The sequence below is a fragment of the Nansenia antarctica genome (genome assembly GCF_963989245.1).
Source record: "Nansenia antarctica genome assembly, chromosome: 13".
NCBI lineage: Eukaryota > Metazoa > Chordata > Actinopteri > Argentiniformes > Microstomatidae > Nansenia > Nansenia antarctica.
In genome coordinates, this window is record NC_137683.1 from 22,592,044 (window position 1) to 22,615,147 (window position 23,104).

Consider the following 23,104-nt stretch of genomic DNA (forward strand, 5'->3'; position numbering starts at 1 on the left):
AATTAGGCCCCTATACTTTATTTTATTTATTTTTTGTTTCTTTTTATTATTACTACTTGATATTCTCAGTCTGTAAAGCGTCTTTGAGTGTCTAGAAAAGCCCTATATAAGTCTAATGTATTATTATTATTATTATTATTATTATCACATTTACATGTCCCCCCCCCCCCCTGTGGTTCTTGTCCTGTTGTCCAGAACGGTGAGCGAGCGGAGGGAGGGGGGAAGCTCGACCAGCAGTCCCAGCTCCAGCCTCACTCCCACCTGGAGGACGACAGGGCGTCTCACAGGTCCTCGTCCAGTAAGCTGTCCAGATCCCCCGGGGGAAGGAGCGCCAGGAACCCCAGGAACATGCAGTGCAAAGTCACCCTGCTCGACGGCTCCGACTACACCTGCGTGGTGGAGGTGAGTGAGGTGGAGGGGTGTGGATGGGTGTGTGTGTGTGTGTAGGGGGTGGGGGTGGGGGAGGGGGGGGTGGTTCTGTGTGGGTGTGTGTGTGTGTGTGTGTGTGTGTGTGTGTGTGTGTGTGGAGGGGGGGGGTTCTCTGTATGTGTGTGTATGTATGTGTGTATGTATGTGTCTGATGATGATGATGATGATGATTATGACGACGACGATGAAATACATTACCGAACTCATCTGTATGCAAGGCAGCTCCCAGTGCAGTATTAGCTTTTCCCCCCTCCCTGATCTTCATTCTTCATTTGATCGAAGACAATAGAAGCAATGGAATCTATAAAATCCATGTTTTTTCTAACAACCTCCCTTTAGACTTGCTCACTGCTCTGTTTACATTGTAAAGCCAGACCCCCCCCGACAACAGTAGCCTTCCTCTGACCAGACGTCGTCCATCAGGCTGTATAAACCTGTCCGGTCCTACACACTCCCAGCCTTGTCTCCCTCACACAGCCCTGCTGAGCACAACACTGTCCGCCAAACTACTGGAGACCAATCTACTTAGTGCTGTTTTAGCCTCTGTGGGATTTGGCTAGCTTAGTATTTACATCCAATGGAAAGATGATAAAGCAGTTGTGGGCTGGTGTGCGTGTGTGTGTGTGTGTCTGTGTGTGTCTGTGTGTGTCTGTGTGTGTCTGTGTGTGTGTCTGTGTGTGTGTCTGTGTGTGTGTGTGTGTGTCTGTGTGTGTGTGTGTGTGTGTCTGTGTCTGTGTCTGTGTCTGTGTCTGTGTCTGTGTCTGTGTCTGTGTCTGTGTGTGTGTGTGTGTGTGTGTGTGTGTGTGATGGGGGATGGGAGTGGCCACGGGCTTAGCAGACTGCAGTGATTATGGACTCACTCTGTCCTGGCTGGCAGAGAGGTCACAGGCGTGGAGAAAGGGGGAAAGAGTAATGGCGAGAAATATGAAAAGACAAGTGTGTCGAGAAGAGAGGCGAAAGAGCTGGGGATAGAAGGAAAAGAGGGCAGGGATGAGAGGGAGGAGTGTGGAGATGGAAGATGGATGGTCGGATATGGGAGAGAGAGAGAGAGAGAGAGAGACAGAAACAGAGGAGAGAGGAGTTTACAGACAGAATAAAGGTAATGAGAGAGAGAGAGAAGAGAGAGGGGGACATTATTATGACTTTATGCTACCATGTCCTACTATGACCTCCGACCCCTACGCTGAGCTCAGCAGCATTCCAATGAACTACCCGTCTTCCCTTCAGTGTCTCCCATTAATGACCTAGACAGTTTCATAACGAACCGAAAATATTTGGACACTTTATAACATAAAAGGTCTCTAACGTTGTGTTCCGTGCCGTTACTTCAGCGAAGCATCTCTCCCACCCTGCTGCTATAAGCTCGCACGCTCACACACGTTAGACTACACGTTAGCACTGCTCACCCTGTTGCAGGAAATGTTCGAGCAGGTTCGCGTTGTCCTCCCCCCCCCCCCATCTTTTGGATTCGCACCAACCCCACGTGGTCCCACCCACCACAGTCTCAGAAAGTCCTGTGGGAAACACTGCCCTTAGTACAACACAACATTCCTACTGAATAGAATGTGAAGCAACGCCTGTTGTTCTGTTGTTCCATCTATTCACTTGTCCTGGGAGGTTAGCTGCCGGGATGGATATTCAGGCTTGTCCTGAGTTGGTTTGTTGATACAGTATGATGATGCTACGAGGGAAATTGAGGTTGAAGAGGTGGTTATCATTAGCATAGCCCTCTACCCCAGGCTAACTAGCATGTATCGCTAACATGGTTCCTCTACCCCAGGCTAACTAGCATGTATCACTAACATGGTTCTTCTACCCCAAGCTGACTAGCATTTATCGCTAAGACGTTCCTGTACTTCTACTGGGCATGTTTGATAAACTTATGCAGATTGAGTACCGTCCCCAAGGTAACAATCCAACCTGGGAAGAGATCAGGCGTGTCTTACGGTAAATGACAAAGATTATAATAAGCACGGATCTCATTTAAAGAAGAAATATGTTTCTCTGGCTCGCCTCTTGGTCGCCAGTTGTTTTTTAGTACTTTTTGGGTTGAATTCTCTCAAGTATTCGTTTTGATCCCACGCTTTTTTAGAACTCATCTCAGAGCAGAGTGGAGCAAAGTTGTTTTTCTTGGAGGAACTTAGCCTTTGTGAACATGGCGAGAGAGTTAATTATCAGAGCTGGAAGGAGGCTGGGGAAAACATGAAACAAACCCCTCAGATCGCATCGGGACATGAGCTACACACACACATCTACAAACACGCACACACACACACACACTTTGAGAGCGTAGGGTGATAGTTTGCGCTGAGATACTGCCACTTGGATTGCGCACTCCTATTCGACTCCTACCCTCACTTTCAACGTGAGACATTTTCAACAGGAGACTAGTACGATTCTACAGAGTGTTGACTAATGTAGTGTTCAGAAATGGAATCATAAGTTGTGTGTGTGTGTGTGTGTGTGTGTGTGTGTGTGTGTGTGTGTGTGTGTGTGTGTGAGTGAGTGAATTGATGGGTGATAGTAGCAGCAGGCCTTTGAGAATCTAACCTGTGTGATGATCTAACCCATGATTCTCATGTGTTTGTCTCGTGTCGTTGCAGAAGCGGGAGAGAGGCCATGTGTTATTCGACAAAGTGTGTGAGCAGCTCAACCTTCTGGAGAAGGACTACTTTGGAATCACATTCTCTGACATTGAAAACCAAAAGGTGTAGTAGCTCTCTCTGTATTTGCTGCTGTTGTAAGTAGCCAGAATAGCAGCCTGAATCCAGTTTATTGTCACATCCCATTCTGCAAGTATAGGAGAGTCAAATCTTTCGGCTTCGGTTCCTCAACATTGCACAGGGTTCCCACGGGTCCTTGAAATCATTGAAAGTTTGTGAATTTGAAAAAGAATTATCAAGGAAAATAGACATGGGTTGAAAGTGCTTGAATTCCCCTCTCTCTCTCTCTCTCTCTCTCTCTCTCTCTCTCTCTCTCTCTCTCAAAAATAATAATATATATATTCAAAAATGTTTTACTTAGCTCCTCAACTAGTAAATAAATCTCTGTATTGCTTAACTTTACACATATTTCACAATATGTTGTTTTGCTGTGCTGTGGTAGAGAAGGCAAGAGACCATCTAGTGTTCACACATTCAAGCCTCTCTTTTTAATTGTTGTCTGTGAGCGGATAGTTCCTATTATATACATTCTCATCTAGATCTGTCTCAAACTATGCCATGTTGGGTCCTTGAATTTGATGGAATTGAGTCTTGAAAGTCCTTGAAAGGTGCTTGAATTTGATGTTTCAGAAGGTGTGGGAACCCTGTTTATTGTTACATCCCATTCTGCAAGTATAGGAGAGTAAAATCCTTTGGCTTCGGTTCCTCAACATTGCAGCAAAAAAACTGAAAATGACCGTAGTTCTAAGAGACAATAGGATAGCATAATAATCTAAATAATAATGTATAAAGTAGCGTATTATTGATATGCTTTACAGTTGAATTGATGTTTCTCGTCCTGTTGAATTACCTACAGAACTGGCTGGACCCGTCCAAAGAGATGAAGAAACAGATTAGAGGTGAGAGGATTTAGCGGAGCGGCTCTCTGGTGTTTGTCATCATCATCCAGACCCTTGGGGCCGGTCGCACAGACGAGTCGTAAGCCTAATCCTAGACTAAAAAGCATCTTCAATGGAGATTTTACATTGAAAGTGTGATTGAATTCAGGGCGAGGCTTAAGCCTTGTCTGTGAAACCCACCCTTGGAGTCATAATACCAGTGCTAATGCTAATGCGTTCCCTGATCTGGTGCCCATGCTATAGAAGCTCTGATTAAGATAGTTTTTTTTTCTGTTTTCTGCAGGGGTTGCCTGGAACTTTGCCTTCAATGTGAAGTTCTACCCTCCAGACCCAGCCCAGCTGTCTGAGGATATTACACGGTAACGCTTCTTATTCGTGTTCACCGACAGTGTCTGGTCCATTTGTGTCTAAGTTCTTGAATAACTGTCTGAATACCACTCCCCTCCCCCCGATTCATTTTCTACTCGGGTTCAACTTCTCTGAGTTTTACATTCACATTAGTCTCTTTCTCTCTTTGTCTCTCTGTATGTGTCACTCACTCCTCATCTCTTGTTCCCTCCCTCTACCCCCCCCCCCCTCTCTCTCTCTCTCTCTTTCTCTCTCCTTACCTCTTTCTTATCTTCCCCTCCGCCCTCCCCCACACTCCTTCCTTCCCCCAGATACTACTTGTGCCTCCAGTTGAGGGATGACGTCGTCTCTGGTCGTCTCCCCTGCTCATTCGCCACCCACACCGTGCTGGGGTCCTACACCGTCCAATCAGAGCTGGGCGACCACGACCCTGAGGAGAACGGGACTGACTACGTCAGCGAGTTCCGCTTCGCCCCCAACCAGACCAAGGACATGGAGGAGAAGGTCATGGATCTTCACAAGAACCACAAGTCAGTCCTGTTGTGTCTGTGTCCTCTGTTGACGTCCTTATTCATTGTGTCCCCTCATTCCAGTCTTTTCCAGTCATATTTGGGATTTCGTGTTTAGATACAGTAGATAGTTTAGATACAGTATATATAAAGTTTATATATATAAATAAATAAGCAGAAATGCCCTAAAAATATATTTAAAAAAATAAATACAAATATTTTCACCTATTTTTCGTCCAACAAACAATTATGTTTAAGTGTACAGTAATACTCAACCCTAGGTGTAAGTGTGCATTAATACTCAACCCTAGGTCTAAGTGTACATTAACACTCAACCCTAGGTCTAAGTGTACATTAATACTCAACTCTAGGTCTAAGTGTACATTAACACTCAACCCTAGGTCTAAGTGTACATTAATACTCAACCCTAGGTCTAAGTGTACATTAATACTCAACCCTAGGTCTAAGTGTACATTAATACTCAACCCTAAGTCTAAGTGTACATTAACACTCAACCCTAGGTCTAAGTGTACAGTTCTGTCTGTCTCCTCCAGAGGGTTGACACCAGCCGAGGCTGAGATGCACTTCCTGGAGAACGTGAAGAAGCTGTCCATGTATGGAGTGGACCTGCACCATGCCAAGGTAAAGGGGTAGCACGTCTCTTCCATACTATGTCTAGTATAGGGATCCATCACACTTTGGGGTCGGTTTCACAGACAGGGCTTAAGTCTAGTCCTGGACTAAATCACACGTTCAATGTAAAATCTCCATTGAAGATGCTTTTTAGTCTAGGATTCGGTTCAAGCCTTGTCTGTGAAACTGGCCCTTTAATTCAGGGGACAATTCAGGGGTGTGAATTGGAAGTTGTGTCTCTATATATTTTCTTTGATGATTTTGATTGAATGAGTTCAAATGAAATTGTCCCCCCGACTTGAGCTCCAACTGTTCTGTATCCCTGGTTCTCTAATCCGTCTTCGGAACAACTCAAACAGACATTTGAATGTCAAGATACCAAACTGATATGAAATCGAATGCCGTTCTTATGAGCCGGAGGAAATACCCTCATCTTAATATCACATTAAATGTTTTATTAGTGGACAAACGACATGGCTTCTCATCGGTTAGCGTCCTCCCTGTGTTCTGTGTTCAATGTTTCTCCTCCGTGCCTTGTGTTGGCTGTTTTCCTTGTTTGTAGTGTCAGCTGTAGAGCCAGGTTTCAGCTGAGCGTGTGTGTACACACCGCTGTTAGATAACAAAGCAAATCAAAAGCTATGGCCCAGTTCCATGGCATAGATGCTTTGGGCCCCCCCCCAAAAAAGGAAAACGTTTGTAGACTTGCTCCAGGTTCTCAGAGTGAATAAAAACAAAATTCAAAAAGGAAAAGATTTCGAGCCACTGGCTTTCTTGCTACTTCACATTTACAATATCGTTAGCCACGCTTCACTTGTGGTCAGCCAAGCCATCTTTGTATGTAGTGTCAAAAATGTCTATGTCAAAGAGATGACTTGGGCAGATAGTGATTTTGGAATGTAACAAGCATTCTGATGAGGCTGATGGCATCATAGGCAATAATGCACAGTGAATCAGCAGTGTTAGGAGAGTAGAGTTAGGCAGATATCTCAATTTGGCCAAAATATGACTTAGGCAATTATGCTATGAGGCATAAACGATATGTAGAAAGATACCAACGTTTCGTCTACAGACCTTCGTCAGGGTGTTTGGAGATAGATTGTTTGGGACAGGGTCACCATTAGACTAAGAGCTGTGTCAGATAGAATATCCTCAAGATCAAGATGATGGAGCAAAAGGGCCAAACAACTGGTGGATTTCAGTTTAACTCACGAATATGTTTGGCTTTCTCTTCATCAAATATGTTTATTACCCAATAGAGTATATAGAATATAAGACGTCTATCCTGGGATGCAGCTCTTGGGATTTGGTGGGGTGGGGGAGAGGGGATGGGTTATGTTCATGTTATGTGAAAAAACTTGAAAAGTATTGTTTTTTTATATCTGTAATCTCTACCTCACTCTCAATAAAAAGTAAAAAAAAATAATAATAATATAAGACTGAGGTGCTTCAACTGGTGTTATACCTGACCCAGCAAATCGATTGAAGTGGTATCATCTGACCTAACCGGTCATCAAGATGAGAAGGTTTTTACTAGACTAGACTACGTGTGTCAGAGACTAACTTACTGTGTCGTGAAAGTTCTGATCGTCATAAAAAAGAGACATAATGCTTTATGCACTGCTGATTTGCTCTACTTACCTCACATGACAAGTCACGTAACAAACTGATTGGCTGTGATACTGATGAGCATGGAACCCTTCCCTCCGGTTGGTCAGATCAGCCTTTCTTTTTCTTTTCCTTTTCTTTTCTTACTGAATGGCCTAGTTGGTAGGAAGCCTGTTTGAGTGCTTGTCTCCAGCTAAGGGGCAGGAGGTAAGGCTTGTCTTTTTGTGTGTGTGTGTGTGTGTGTGTGTGTGCGCTTGCGTGCGTGCGTGCGTGTCTGTGTGCGTGTGTGTATGCATGCATGCGTGCGTGTGTGTGCGTATACACGTATACATGTGTACTGTTACAGTGTTACATACATGTGTCTCTGTCTCAAAACAACAACTTTGCATGACCATGGTCATGGACTGGAGTTTATCTTTTTTTTTCTTGGGGGGGGTGGGGGGGGGTGGGGGGCTACAGTCAGGTGATCATTGTGGCTGACTGTAGCCCCCCCCCCCCCCCCCCTGTGCTGTAGGTGAGGTGCAGGACCAGCACCCCCATAGACCCAGCATCTGTCTCCTTCACCTGTAGAATCTGTCCTCCATCGTCAGTCCTGTATGTCCGCTGTCCTCTGTACTAGCCATCAGACCGGTGCTGTTGATATGTGAATGTCTAGACCACACACCGCCCACTGCAACCCCAGCATATGTACCAACCTCCATGTATCATCATATATAGTATCTAGAAATAATAAAACACAGTTGATTGGAAAGCCTAAAACCCATCCACGTTTCATAGCCTATACTAGGTTGTGCTGTACAGCATGACGTTGCCCGAATAATATTCATATCATAATAATAACAATAAATAATATACGCCATTAAGCTGACGCTTTCCACAAAGCGACTTACATCGCAGCGAGGGCGGACATGTTTCAGTATATAATGGTCCCGGCAGGAAGAAGGAGCACAGTCGATACTGCACTCAGAGACAGAAATGGCAGAAATGTTTTTTTTCCTACGCGACACTCACGCTGAGCCTCGCCCGAAGACAGACAGACAGACAGACAGACAGACAGACCAGCAGTTAGAGAGCTGCTGTGAAAAGAGAAGGTTGCAGCAGAGTAATTGGCTTCTAATCTAATTCTTTCCCGGTCTCTTGGGGGAAGGAAGAGAGACGAGGGCTTAAAATGTCATGTACATGTAGACAAATGTTGGGAACATATCTACAGCTGTCATGGTGTTTTCATTTCACTGGATTCTTATTTTTTTCTTTTTTACAAAGCTCATTGGGTCATTTATTAATGCTTTGTAATGGACTGTGTCGTCTGTCATCACAGGAGACCACACACCACGTTCGTATGAAAATATCAATACACCTGTAACCAGGGAGTAGCTGAAAAGGACTGTATACTTTTAGGAAAGGGCTGGTTATCTAACTAAGGGAGCTAAATAGGCAGTATAAGAGGATACAGGCAGGGGGCGACAGCAAACCGTTAGACTAGCAGTTAAGGTCGTTAGCATTAGCAAGGGAACTAGCATTAGCATTAGCCTTCAAACAACTAGCATTAGCATTAGCGCTACAAACAACTAGCATTAGCATTAGCGCTACAAACAACTAGCATTAGCATTGAAGCTACAAACAACTAACACACGGTATTACAGATGAACAACACATTTATTACACGACGGTTGTATACATCCCCATATATACATTCCCACCCGGCCGGCCACACACACTCTCAATCACTCACTGACAGTCTCTGGCCTGAACAGGCCTATAGTCCAGTGGCGTGGTGCGCGTCGAGGCCTGGTTGACTGGCATGTGCGTCGACGAAGTGGTCCGCGTTGAAGCTCCGCTGGAGTCTGTGTTTGCTCGTGGAGACGACGATTAATGTCCAGCTGGCGTCCCGCTTGGTCCCACGGTGAACAGCCGGCCGCTGGCAAGACGGTCCAACGGGAACACAACCAACAGGCTACAGTGGCTCACTCAAGAATCGCTTTTCCTGGCGTCTTCAGTTGCTGCACGGTGTGCTCGCTGCTGAATCCGCCATCTTAGATCGGCTTCGTTGCTTCTCTCGTTCTAGTTCTCTCTCGTTCGGCTTCTCTACACACACTCTGACTGACTCCGCCCTTCCGTCTCTTATATACCACCACCGAACGTAGCATCCGGGTCACAGACACACCCCGGATACTACGTCATCAAACATATGCATAAAACATTACAAGAATAATACATATACTTCACGAAACGTATATAATTGTATAGAAAATAACAAAGGAAATACTAGGGGCAAAAATAGGGCTGGTTTGGGGAAACTAAACTGGCACTAAACTGTGGGCCTTCACAACAGCCGCCCCATGAAACCCTCGGTTTCAGTTAACTAAAGAAGGCACACTAGCTAGGCTGCCCCAGCAGCGCGAGGTATGAGGTGATAGTGTCGACCACTCTGCCTGTCTGCCAGGCGGCGCGCGGAAGGGACTGGTCCCTCACCAGTACCACGGCACCTTCGGACATCTTGTCTCTCTCCCTCAGCAGAATCTTCTGCTTCTCCTCCTTCTCCAGGGCGCGGATGTGCTCCTCGAAGCAGAGCAGAGCGTCTTCCTGGTTCATGGTCTCCAGCGCCTCGTACGCAGCGAAGAAGGGGTCGTCCAGCAGGTACTGCTGGGCCTCGGACCAGGTGGTGCAGTGGGTGACGTTGGCCATGTTGTCCAGAATGCTCGTCAGCGCCTCACAGTTCCTCTTCCTGAGCTGCTTGGCTTGTTCCTTCTCCTTCTTAGCCTGGTAGGCCTTAAACACTTGCTTCTTCTCACTCAGCTTGGGCAGGGCGCTGTAGCGTGGGTCGTTGATGATCATTCTCATGGTTTGCTCCCATGACGCGTCGGATGAACCACCATCCTCCTCCAGAAGCTCTTTGAAGGCCTGCTTGGCCTCCTCTTCTGGGTTCCACTTTACTCTCTTCTTCGCCAACTTCGGCCTTTCCTCCTTGGAGGCGTCTACAATACTGGCTGAGACTTTCATGGCTGACGTGTACTCGACGGAGTTGACGGGTGCGTCAATGCTGACCTCGGCCACGTGAGGGTGCATGGCCACCTGCAGGTGTTCCTCGGCAACAGCTGTTGCCGCCATGGCACGGTAGCGCCACCACCGGGACTCCTTAGTCTGGGAGTTGTAGTAGTAAGGCTTCCCATCCAGAGACTTATGCTCTGTCCACAGAGACTTCTTCCTCGGTTGGTCATCCTGTGGTGAACCATTTGTGGTACTAACTGTTCCAGGTGCACTGGCAGCAATAGATTCCACTCCAGGCGGTCCGGTTGGTTGGTTTGCTTCTTCGGTTCGGACATGGAGGGATGACGTAGCTCTCCCGTCCCTCTCTCTCCACTCGGTAGCGCCTTGGAGGGCCCACCCAAGCGCAGTCTTAACAGCCATCGGGCAGCCTCGTGGTCCTCTCAGCGGAGGACGGAGCGACACGATCAGTTCAGAGTTGTCCGAGCCGATGAGAAGGGTTGGCTCCGCTCCTTCTATCGGATGTAGGTCTACTCCCCGTAGGTGGGGATATCTTGCGCGTAACCTCTCCAGGGGGTAGTCGTAGCGGGAGAGCGCTAGCTGGTCGGCGGTGAAGACATTCTGAAGCCGATGTCTATCCGACGGCCGCCCCGCCGGGGAGATAGAGAAGTTGATTCTCGCCCCGGTGACCTCTTTAAGGTCGCGACGTATCGTGCGCAGAGTCAGCTTCTCCGCAGTCCCTTGGAGCCCCAACTGGCGCACTGCCCCCTGGAGAAGGATGGTCCGTTCCGACCCGTCGTCTAGAACGGCGTACGTGTCGTACACAGCGTTGTTGTGGTGAAGTCGGACCTTCACCACCTTCAGTAGAACCTTGGAGCCGCTGCTCTGTGGCGAGTCTAGGTAGTAGACAGGGGTTTCCTCTTCCGGTGCGCGACCGGACCTAGGGCTTCTGTTGCCCTCCGTGGACCTGGCGAGGGAGACCTCGTGTAGGATGTGGAGGTGGACCTCCTCACAGCGGTTGCACTTCCTCCTCAAGGTGCAGTTCTTCGCCAGATGGTCGCGCCCACAGTTCCAGCACCTCTGGTTCTTCTCGAGCCACCTCTGCTTGGCCTCGGTACTCAGGTTGTTGAAGTCACTGCACTCATTGAGCCAGTGCTCGCTGGTGCAGTACGGACATGGCGGTGGACCTCTCCGTCCCTTTGGAGGGGGTTGAGAGGAATCCTTTCCCTCAGGTCGGGTGGTCCTCTCTCTCCGAGGCTCCTCCTCCGTGTGCAGCACTCCTACTGGGCGTCCTCTGTTCGAGCTCGGCCCGTCCCAGCGGTCTCCCTTCTCCCTCTCCTTCTTCGGCTCAGCGTAACCCATGGCGTCTACGTTGGTGTCATGCACTTCCTCCAGTAGGAACTCCGCGAAGGCAGCCATGCTCAGACCCAACTTCCCGGGGTGACGAACGCGCTGCTGTCGCCGGAACCTCTCCTGCCGGAAGCGTGGGATCTTGCGGAGCAGCCGCTCTACGTTGGAGGTGCTGTTGATCTCGCTGGCGCCAGCTGGGCCCTGCGTCTTCAGCATCCCAACCAAGGTGTGCACGCGGAGCGCGAAGTCATCCAGCGCCCGGTCATCCTTGATGGGGGCCTGCTGTTCGAGGGCTTGCAGTTCAGCAAGGGCGTGGTTCCAGGGACGACCGTAGCGGGCATCCAAGTCAGCGAGCGCTCTGGTGTAAGGTGTCGGTGCGGAGGCATGGGCCAGTACCATGTTGTGGGCTCTGGGGTTCCTCACATGCTGAAGGAGAATCGCATATTTGTAGGACTCTGAGCAGGAGTTGTCCAAGAGCGTGTCTAGGCAGATGCGTAGCTCCACATACTGGCTCCTGTCCTTGTCCTTGAAGAAGGGGAACTTGGGTCCCTCCACCTGGGGGAACATCCTGTAGTGGATCATCGGTGCTGGAGTGACGGTCTGGGTGTCCGGCCTGCATGCATTTTGGTGCACTGGAGGACCTAGGGGTGTGCTACGCTCTTGGGGGATGACTCCCCTCCCGGGCAGCGACGCTGGCTCCCTCTGGGCCGCGTAGCGGTCGGGTCCCTGGTCCTCTTCCTTCCAGGTGGTCAGCTGGGCCTGTAGTTGGACAGTCCTGGCGGGGTTCATGGAGCCATCGGCGGGGAGTTCCGGAGATGGCACTCGAGAGGGCCGTGCGGATGATACTCTGGAGCTACAGGCCGACGGAGTTCTGCTGATGCACACGTCGCGCATGGTCTGCATCATTTCCTCCATCTTCTCTGCGTGCAGTTGCTCTCTCGCCATCTGCCTCTCCGCCGCGCGTTCCGCCCCCTCCATCTGGAGGCGCTCGCGCTCGTACTGGATGCGTTCCCTCTCTAACGCCTCCTGGCGCTGTCTCTCCGCCGCACGTTCCGCTCCGTTCATCTGCCTCTCCGTCTGGAGGCGGTCGCGCTCCATCTGGAAGCGTTCCCGTTCTAGCGCCTCCTGGCGCTGGAGGCATTCACGTTCTAGCGCCTCCTGGCGCTGTCTCTCCGCCGCGCGTTCCGCTCCGTTCATCTGGAGGCGTTCGCGTTCTAGCGCCTCCTGGCGCTGGAGGCGTTCACGCTCGAACTGGAGTCGTTCCCGCTCTAACGCCGTCTCGGCCTGTTGGCGCTCCCGCTCTAACGCCATCTCGGCCTGTTGGCGCATATATTCGGACAGCGCGGCACCACTCCCTCTGGAGTGCAGGCTATCCGCCCCAGAGGCAGAACTGCCCACGGAAGCCCTGGACCGGTAGGAAGCCACTGAGCGGCAGGAGCTAGGTCTCGAGCGCGCCGTACTGGGAGGCAGATCGTTAAGGCTGAGGCCCTCCCTCTTCCGCCCGCAGGCGCTGTCGGACCGGGCCTCTCCTTCCTGTTCTTCCGTTTCCACGGCAAAACCCTGCGGTTCTGCCATCTCATCCTCAGGCTGGTGCTCTTTGAGGGCTGTCTCAGTGCTAGCCACCTGCTCGCCGGCGGACACCTCGGCCTCTCCGACCACTGTATCCCGTGGAGTGCGCTCCTCGCTACCACTCAGTGAGCTTTCAAGCTCAAGCTCATACTCCTGTAACCTCGGAGGCAACCGCGGGACTCTCTGTGGTCGTGGCTCTGGCTCAGGGGGCGGAGAAGGGGGGGTAACTGTCTGGTCTGGTTGGCTGCGCTCAGCCATGCTATCACTACACTACCAATCCGGCTCGAAGGACCAATTGTAACCAGGGAGTAGCTGAAAAGGACTGTATACTTTTAGGAAAGGGCTGGTTATCTAACTAAGGGAGCTAAATAGGCAGTATAAGAGGATACAGGCAGGGGGCGACAGCAAACCGTTAGACTAGCAGTTAAGGTCGTTAGCATTAGCAAGGGAACTAGCATTAGCATTAGCCTTCAAACAACTAGCATTAGCATTAGCGCTACAAACAACTAGCATTAGCATTAGCGCTACAAACAACTAGCATTAGCATTGAAGCTACAAACAACTAACACACGGTATTACAGATGAACAACACATTTATTACACGACGGTTGTATACATCCCCATATATACATTCCCACCCGGCCGGCCACACACACTCTCAATCACTCACTGACAGTCTCTGGCCTGAACAGGCCTATAGTCCAGTGGCGTGGTGCGCGTCGAGGCCTGGTTGACTGGCATGTGCGTCGACGAAGTGGTCCGCGTTGAAGCTCCGCTGGAGTCTGTGTTTGCTCGTGGAGACGACGATTAATGTCCAGCTGGCGTCCCGCTTGGTCCCACGGTGAACAGCCGGCCGCTGGCAAGACGGTCCAACGGGAACACAACCAACAGGCTACAGTGGCTCACTCAAGAATCGCTTTTCCTGGCGTCTTCAGTTGCTGCACGGTGTGCTCGCTGCTGAATCCGCCATCTTAGATCGGCTTCGTTGCTTCTCTCGTTCTAGTTCTCTCTCATTCGGCTTCTCTACACACACTCTGACTGACTCCGCCCTTCCGTCTCTTATATACCACCACCGAACGTAGCATCCGGGTCACAGACACACCCCGGATACTACGTCATCAAACATATGCATAAAACATTACAAGAATAATACATATACTTCACGAAACGTATATAATTGTATAGAAAATAACAAAGGAAATACTAGGGGCAAAAATAGGGCTGGTTTGGGGAAACTAAACTGGCACTAAACTGTGGGCCTTCACAACAACACCAAACATCAAAATAAAACAAAATTGAATCAGTTTACGTTCAGTTGTACATGGCAGCGATGTGCCACTGTATTACAACACAACTACCTGTATTCACCCTGGTAATGTGTTTACTACAGTACTACACAGGTATAATGGAAACGTTTAAGCGTTACCAAAAGAAAACGACAACTAGTTCCATACGTCCTTCGTCCTCAATTCTAGTCCACGTAGGTTCCCGGACGTTCATCGGGAAGATTTGTTAATGCGGTTCTTTTCCCAGGATTCCGAGGGGGTGGAGATCATGCTGGGGGTGTGTTCCAGCGGTCTGCTTATCTACCGTGACCGCCTGCGCATCAACAGGTTCGCCTGGCCCAAGGTCCTCAAGATCTCCTACAAGAGGAACAACTTCTACATCAAAATCCGCCCGGGAGAGGTGAGATGGCTAGGCCCCCCCGCCGGGCCTGACATGAAAGCAACACACACGTGACTCGTCAATGTTTCAGGGTCTTCTTTCATGTTAGTCTGCGTGGTGTCGCCTAAAGAACATCAAAGAGGAACGCTTCAACTCACTAGCATCATCCTCTTTGATGTTCTGTAGGTTACACCACCTTAACGAATCTTAACCTATGTACAAACTACGGTATGTATGTACGTCAGTGGAGGCTAGGGGAGGTAGAAATCGGAGGGAGAATAGGGCTTTTGATTTGACCGTTCCTCATTCCATTCCGTACGTTACAGTGAGCCCGTCCTCCGATTTCGACCTCCACCAGCCTCCACGGATGTACGTACAGTAGGAGCGTCCTCTGTGGCTGTTCTGTAATTGCTCCCATGTTCTCTCACACTCTCAACACTTACTCCATATCAGTTCTATGTCAGTATGGAGAGCGTTCATATGCAGTTTTCAACAGCTTTTATGCTAGCAGCATCTTTACCCCGGTCATTTGAAATGACTCCTGACTGTCGTTCTGTAGTTTGAGCAGTTTGAAAGCACCATCGGTTTCAAGCTCCCCAACCACAGGGCGGCCAAGAGGCTGTGGAAGGTGTGTGTGGAGCATCACACGTTCTTCAGGTGAGACCTGGGTCCATGTTCCTCATACATACAGCACACGTTTTGTCACATCAGTGAAGAAGAATATAGAACGTGAATGATAATAGTAAAAATAACGTGATTCTGTTTGTTTGGTTTGTTTGTTTGTTTTTTCTCTCATGGCACATCACATTCTCTCTGTGTTCCTCAAGGTTGGTTTCTCCAGAAATTCCGCCTAAGAAGTTCCTGACTCTGGGTTCTAAGTTCCGTTATAGCGGTAGAACCCAGGCCCAGACCCGACGCGCCAGCTCCCAGATCGTCCGCCCGGCGCCCTCCTTCGAGCGGTCCACCAGCAAGCGCTACATCATGTCCCGTAGTCTCGACGGAGGTCGGTCGCTTTTTTTTTCATAACCGTTTCTTAAGCTTTTTTTATTGTATTGGGCGGGATTTCGTTAATGAAAAAAAAATACAAATTCTGAAACACATTGTATTGAAAATATAACAAAAATGAATTGCGTTGTGTTGGCACTCCTCTCTGTGGCTAGGGGGACGGAGGACTGGTCAGGTCAGAGTGGGGCTCACAAACACTAGTCCCCTGTAGAGGCTGTGTTAGGGTGGGGTCACCTGACAACATACGCTACCAAACATAACATAACATGAACCATAACTAACCACAAAGCCATAAGCTTAGGAAAATCAAATGTTTCCCTCACTCTTCCTCAACATCGGTCCATTCCTAGACGATAATACTAAAGTCATCATCTTTGAGATGGACACTCGTTGGTGTTAACGATGTTAGCCAAAGACAAGGGCATGATTCCATCCATCTCAGGCTCCCATGACGTCATAATGGCCACACCGCTGCTCCAACCTTGATGGCTGTCACTCACATAGATGATCTCGTCAGGGCGGCTGTGGCTCAGGAGGTAGAGCCGGCGTCTAATGATCGCGCGGTTCAGCGGTTCGATCCCCGGCTGGCCACGTGTCGAGGTGTCCTTGGGCAAGACACTGAACCGCAAATTGCTCCCAGTGAGTGGGCCCGGCATTGGCCTTGCATGGTAGCTTGCCGCCATTGTTGGGTGAATGTGTGTGTGAGTGGGTGTATGAGAGGCCATTTGTAAAGCGCTTTGTAATAAGGCGCTATATAAGTGCAGTCCATCTTGTCTGAGTTGACACCCCCTCAGGTCCTCTCAGGTTTGCCATTCAGTCAGACAGCCCCCGACCACCGTGGGAGTCGTCTCCATTCAACCCTCCAGACTGAGGTGTCAGATAGGCTGGCGGATTGGTATTCTCCTCACAGACGTGTCCTGGTCTCGTGGGGGGCCGGTTAAGTTGAGGAAGTGATTGTCTGTCTGATAGCTTCAACTTGAGTCAGTGGGTTCGATTCCCTCCGGGACCGTATATACTGAAAAATGTAGGCACTCGCTGCAATGTGAGTCGCTTTGGATAAAAGAGTCAGCTGAATGGCATATTATTATTATTATTATTATTATTATTATTATTATAATTATTCTTATTCGTATTATTATATTGGCTATGATGGTTTGAGAGGAAGCGACAGCAACTGCTGGTTTTCACTCTGATCAGGGACCCGGTCTGACCTTTAATCAGTGGACTCTGACCGATCAATCACATTCATTGATCATACCAATGAGAAAACAAACCGGTGGTACTTTGGCTCCAGCAGGCTTGTACAGGGAGAGCCTAGTGGTGCTGTAAGGCGCTTAGCCCTACAGTTACTCCAGGGAGACCGTCCCTGTCATCTCTAATTATAAGTCGCTTTGGATAAAAGCATCTGCTAAATGGTAAAAATGTTAAAATAAATAAATAAATAAAAAGTAACCTATCGACCAGTGGACTCTCTGACCGATCGATCACATCCATGGATCCATAACAGTAAGAAAACAAACCGACAATGCTGTCGGCTCTAGCGGTGCTTGTACAGCCCTGCTTTACGGCCCCAAGTCCCCCCCGACCTCCGAGCTGTCACCTCAGGACGCCTCATGTCTCAGTCTGGCCACGTCGTGAGTCATTGTCTGTCCCTCCCTCCCGTGGACAACAGGTCCGCTTCCATGTCCGCGCAGACCTCAGTCCGTTTATCAGCCTCTCCCAGACCTCCGCTAAATGTCCCCCCCCCGCCCAGTCGAGCCGGCCAGCCTGCGGAGCACGGCGCATACAACCCAGTCAATGCCTTTGAGCCGTCGTCGGGGGGGGGGCCAGGCTGACCGACAGACCGGGGCTTATTCTTTACGCTAGCCTTCTGCGGGAGAGAAGCTCACGCCGTGGGGATTTACAGCAGAGCTGTTAGGCGTGTTGGTGTCCAATCTTTTCTCTGTGACGCTGGCACACACACACACACACACACACACACACACACACACAGGCTAACACACATGCACACGTACGCACACATGCACAAACACACACACACACACACACACACACACATACACACACACAAACACCCCATAGCTCTGTGGAAGCCAGCTGTCTGTGGCTTGATTGCTGGCTAGGATTGTCACTGCCATATTTCCGACTGAGTGATACTTAGTGAAACTATTTGAATGTAAATCGTTGTCGTGGTTTCCAGCCCAGACCGTGGTCTTGGGGGAGGTAGAAAGCCTCGTCGGCCAGCCTTTCACTCACTGGCGCTGAACACCGACTCGCCCAGGGTCTCTGTGGTGCCAGCTGAATATGTCCGGAGTCCATATTACAGATTCTGTCTGCTATCGTAATCAGTGGACCCGAACATGCGTCATTGATATTTCTGTATTTGAGCTTGTCCTGGATGTGAAACGCCTCTGTGTCTCTATCCTTGCCGTCGGTCAGTAGAGCTGCTCAGTGCTACAGACCTCTGGCGTAGTAACGGTTCGGACACCGCCTCAGACCTCTACCTCAGCAGCGCGCGTGCTGCGGCGGAACTGCTGCGGCTCTCACGCTTGCGGCTTCCATACTGGCTGCTGCATGTCTGCTGCGGCTCTAACTGCGGAGCTGCTACTGCCAGCCGTATCTTTGTACGTTGAGTTTTTGTCTTTGCGCGAGCGATGCGCCGTAAAAAAAGATAGACGAGAGTCTGAATCTCTCTAGATGGCGTGCCGCGGCAGCCAGCGTGAGACACGCTAGAGACGCGCATCTCATACGTGCGCCGTACGGCTGCTCCAGCCCCGAAATGAAAAGCACGCGCGCCACCGAGGTAGAGGTCAGCGGTGTGTTCGCCGTAAGACGCTAGGTGTTATCTCCTAGCCTGAACGACGAGGCTAATCCATAACATAGTAGAGCAGACACAACTTCAAACATCCCTTCTCCTTCATGTATCATACCCTGATTCGACGCACCATTGATGTGAACTCACAGTTATCGTCGGAGTGCTCTCAGCTTGTCGCCTATTACGCTCAGCTTTTGGGATACGTGGATATATATTTCTGTTGACTCCTCCTCCCCTTGTGTTATTGAACTTGTATTCATCTGAATGATCTGACAGGACTGTTGATTAGTGATGGTATTGATTGATTAGTGATATTATAGTGACATTGAACTTGCAATAATCTCCGCAGCTCAGCGGAATACGCCCCAGCACTCAGTGACTGTTGCGCCTGGAGTTAAAGCACCAGCTAATGTTAATGGCGCTAGACCAACAGGTAGATACTGAGACTGTATATGTCCTGTACCCAGTGTGTCCTCCTGCTCCCACTGGCTGAGCTAGAGCTGTGCCTGCTCCTCCATTGAAACATCTCTGCTTCTCTTTTTCTTTCCCTACCGATACTTTTTTCTGTGTGTGTTTCTGGGCTTTGATGAAATACTTCCTCTCCCCCACACCCAACACCCTCACCCCCCCCCCCCCCCCACCCCCCCACCCCCCCACCCCCCTCCTCAGTGACGACGATCAGGCCTGTGGCTGCATGTGCCTGGGGCCGACAGGCCGGCTTACCCGCTGAGCATGCCAACGCACAAGCTTCGCAGGCGCCGCGGTTCGACGAGGCAGTCGCTCGTCGTCTCAGATGGGGGTTCTTGTGTGTTAGGTTCCCTGCGATGTGGCCCAGATCTAGAAAGAGACTCAGTAATCGACGGTTCAACTCTCACAGCTCATTACAGGGGGAGCAGAAGCGTTTTACTGTGCTGTCCCTGATGTGGGATAGGATGGTACTCGTTAACCTAGATAGGTTACTTTGGTTCTGTCGGTTATGATGTGTTTTACCTGTAGAACAGAGGCAAAGACAAGGCAAGTTTATTTGTATAGCACATTTCATACAACAGAGGCAAGTCATAGTGCTTTACATACAGCATAGAGAGAGAGCAGTAGAGGTTCGAAGAGGTAGAAATGAGCCTGTCCTCCGATTTCTGCCTCCTCTCCCTGAGGTAGAGATATATAAAGTGTTGCTTTTTTATCAGGTTCACGTGCGTAATCAGGTTCACGTGCAGGTGTTGCAAACCTGCGCTTTTCAGTGGAACCGGCTCAGATTGAAGCTTGAGACTGCCGTGGTAATGATGATGAGATGATGAGGGGGAGGGGGGCGGCGAGGTCAATACAGATATGAGGGTAGGGCAAGGGCACCGCAATCACGTAATGGTTTAATTCACCACAGAGTACACCGCACAGCAGATGGAGAGAATCAAGCACCCATTTTCTTTTTTTTCAGTTCCACCAGCACGTCGACTGTTACAGTACAGACACAGTAGCATCCGCTTTGATTTACCTTCTCTATTCCACTCTAAACCAGCAGGGTTTGGTTTGGGTATTTTTTTGTTCTCCAACAAAGGAAACCTTTTAACGAGGTAGCTGATTTTCAATCAGTGTGATTAATCGATGTAGGAACCGCAGTAGGATGTAGGATAGGGGGTAGGGGGTAGTGGTGGTCTAGTGGATAGTGAGTTGGACTTGGGATCGGAAGGTTGTGAGTTCAAATCCCGCCTGAAGCCACACCACTACTAGTGTGCCCTTGGGTAAGGCACTTAGCCCTCAGTTACTCCAGGGGGAATGTCCCTGTAATTCGTAATTGTAAGTCGCTTTGGATAAAAGCGTCTGCTAAATGGCAAAATTATTATTTAATTAATTAATTAGGATGTCATACAGGGTTGTTGCTAAGGACTGTTGTTGTCAAGGCCCGTAGTGTGTTTCACCTACCGTTGTCTGAAGTCAATTGAAATGGTTAGTCAGGTTAATCAGGTTAGTCAGTCAGGTTAGTTAGTCAGGTTAATCAGGTTAGTTAGTCAGGTTAGTTAGTCAGGTTAGTTAGTCAGGTTAGTTAGTCAGGTTAGTCAGTCAGGTTAGTTAGTCAGGTTAGTTAGTCAGGTTAGTTAGTCAGGTTAATCAGGTTAGTCAGTCAGGTTAGTTAGTCAGGTTAATCAGGTTAGTTAGTCAGGTTAGTTAGTCAGGTTAGTTAGTCAGGTTAGTTAGTCAGGTTAGTTAGTCAGGTTAGTTAGTCAGGTTAGTTAGTCAGGTTAGTTAGTCAGGTTAGTTAGTCAGGTTAGTTAGTCAGGTTAGTCAGGTTAGTTAGTCAGGTTAGTTAGTCAGGTTAGTTAGTCAGGTTAGTTAGTCAGGTTAGTTAGTCAGGTTAGTTAGTCAGGTTAGTCAGGTTAGTCAGTCAGGTTAGTTAGTCAGGTTAGTTAGTCAGGTTAGTTAGTCAGGTTAGTTAGTCAGGTTAGTTAGTCAGGTTAGTCAGGTTAGTTAGTCAGGTTAGTTAGTCAGGTTAGTTAGTCAGGTTAGTTAGTCAGGTTAGTTAGTCAGGTTAGTTAGTCAGGTTAGTCAGGTTAGTTAGTCAGGTTAGTTAGTCAGGTTAGTTAGTCAGGTTAGTTAGTCAGGTTAGTTAGTCAGGTTAGTCAGGTTAGTCAGGTGTTACGCTTGCCTGGCTCAGGACAAGGTGACAAAAAGGGAGACGACACATGGAGAACAATAATAGGAGATTTATTAAAGAATAATAGGTTAAATGGAAAGAATGATAAAGTAAATCATAACAACAACCAAAAAGGCTGCTGGTCGACAAGGAAGAGAGCGAGTCCATCAATTTGACCCCCTCTTAAAGTTCCTGGGACAATCAGGATGATCACCTTCACCTGTGCCCATCAGGAACCAAGAGAGAGGGTCAACAAGACAATAGATGTTTGGCGCCCACTGGTGGTACCAGTGTGGATCGTCACATCCCCCCCCTTAAAACAGAGGCCTACTAAAAAGGTCTCTGCTAATTTGTTTCCCAGATTACAAATAATACAAATAATAACAAGAGTCTATGGCAACAAAAAAAACGGTGATCTCTGCCACACACAGCCTAAACGTCAAATCCCAACCTCCCCTACAACCTGCCCACCCTCCAGCAATTCCTGGTACCTGGAAAAGCTCTATTTAAGGAGGGAGGAGCAAGAGAAAGAGAGATTAAGGACAAGAATTTTAGACCGGCAGCATTGATTCACCTGGTAAGGCGCTGGCTCGGACTCTGCAAAGTATGCAAAAAGGTCAGGGGGTTATGATCTGAACAAACAACCACTGGATGAGACCCCCCCCTTCCCACATAAACATCAAAGTGCTGCAGAGCCCAAACCAGTGCCAAACAGAAACCAAACAGTTCTCAAACAATAACACATAACTCAGCCAATGTCTCATGGTCTTAAGCCGAGGACGCAAAACACCGTCTCCAGGCCCACTCACATCCTCCTCCCCCCCTGCTGCCACCACAGGAGTGGACGGAGATGGAGACACCCCATGCACTGTGGTCTGTGTAGACCCTCTACGGCTAGGGGCATCGATCAAATAATTCTGTCTGGACACCTGTCGTACAACAGAGTAGGGACCAGTAAATTTTGCCTGGAAAACTGGGTCACTCACAGAACAATCATTATGAGGAAGCCATTGACGAACCAACACATCCTCCAAGAGAAAACAACCACTTTCAGAGCTCTCCAGCTCATTCTTAGGCTGAATCCCACTGAGCAGTAGCTTCAGCTCAGGATCCTCCTGTTGGGCTAAAATCAACTCACTCCGAGACAAAGGCGGCGGCAGGTCAGGAAACTGAAAAACAGAATTGTCAGGAGTGAACTTATCAGACTCTTTACCATCATCAATTTTAGGGTCCATGCAACTCATAGCACGAGTCATGGCGCAGGCAGTAAAAACCTCAGGAAACTCCTTCACACTTAGGTCGGGTCCTGTTGGTCGTGTAAACCCAGAACTAACTACCAGAGGTGGGGGCACATCACTCCACACTCTTCCTCCAGCCAGGTTATTTCCTAAAATGACTGCCACACCCACCACAGGCAGAGAGGGTCGAACACCAATGGTCACTACCCCCTGGACCAGATCAGAGCAAAGCTCAATTTCATGCAAGGGGACAGACAAAGTCTGCATCCCCATCCCTCTAATCAAAACGCTGGTCCCCACACTTGACTCCTGAGAGAATGTTAAAACCGATTCCAATATAAACGATTCTGAAGCCCCTGTATCACGAAGTATCTGGACAGGCACTTTCTGTGGGCTTCCCACCAGAGAAACGAAACCTGTAGTAATAAACGGGCCAAAATCAGGATCCTCCTCGCTAATCTGTATGGAGGCAGAGCCCTGTAGTGCCCCCGCCAACTCAGTAGCCGCAGGTGGGCTGGATACTGAGGATGCCATCACCCCTGGTTTAAAGGGAGACCCCTCGGCAACCCCAGACACTCTTCCTCCTACTCCACCAGCATGCGCTGCAAGAACCGACGGTCTAACAGAGCCCCCCTTCCCACTGTAGGTTTTCTTTCCTTTTAGGACAGGACACTCCTGTTTCCAGTGACCCTTCTCAAGGCAATAATTGCATGTCGAGTTAGGATCTACTCTACTCTGACTGCCATGCTCCGACTTTGAAAAGGG

The 23,104-nt window shown here is 49.1% G+C and overlaps 1 protein-coding gene across 1 annotated transcript in view; it reads left to right on the forward strand.

The window, feature by feature from the left end:
- Positions 1 to 333: 333 nt before the first annotated feature.
- Positions 334 to 23,104, forward strand: part of epb41l3a (erythrocyte membrane protein band 4.1-like 3a) — a gene marked incomplete at its 3' end in the record, with an annotated part of 45,374 nt that continues 22,603 nt past the window's right edge. Inside the window, exons 1-11 of the mRNA XM_080544110.1 lie at positions 334 to 402; positions 3,033 to 3,137; positions 3,949 to 3,991; positions 4,275 to 4,350; positions 4,651 to 4,869; positions 5,403 to 5,490; positions 7,246 to 7,293; positions 14,524 to 14,676; positions 15,215 to 15,312; positions 15,483 to 15,658; positions 18,825 to 18,908. Coding sequence (XP_080400236.1) covers positions 349 to 402; positions 3,033 to 3,137; positions 3,949 to 3,991; positions 4,275 to 4,350; positions 4,651 to 4,869; positions 5,403 to 5,490; positions 7,246 to 7,293; positions 14,524 to 14,676; positions 15,215 to 15,312; positions 15,483 to 15,658; positions 18,825 to 18,908 — 1,144 coding nt within the window. The 5' untranslated portion in view covers positions 334 to 348. The remainder of the gene's footprint in view (positions 403 to 3,032; positions 3,138 to 3,948; positions 3,992 to 4,274; positions 4,351 to 4,650; positions 4,870 to 5,402; positions 5,491 to 7,245; positions 7,294 to 14,523; positions 14,677 to 15,214; positions 15,313 to 15,482; positions 15,659 to 18,824; positions 18,909 to 23,104) is intronic.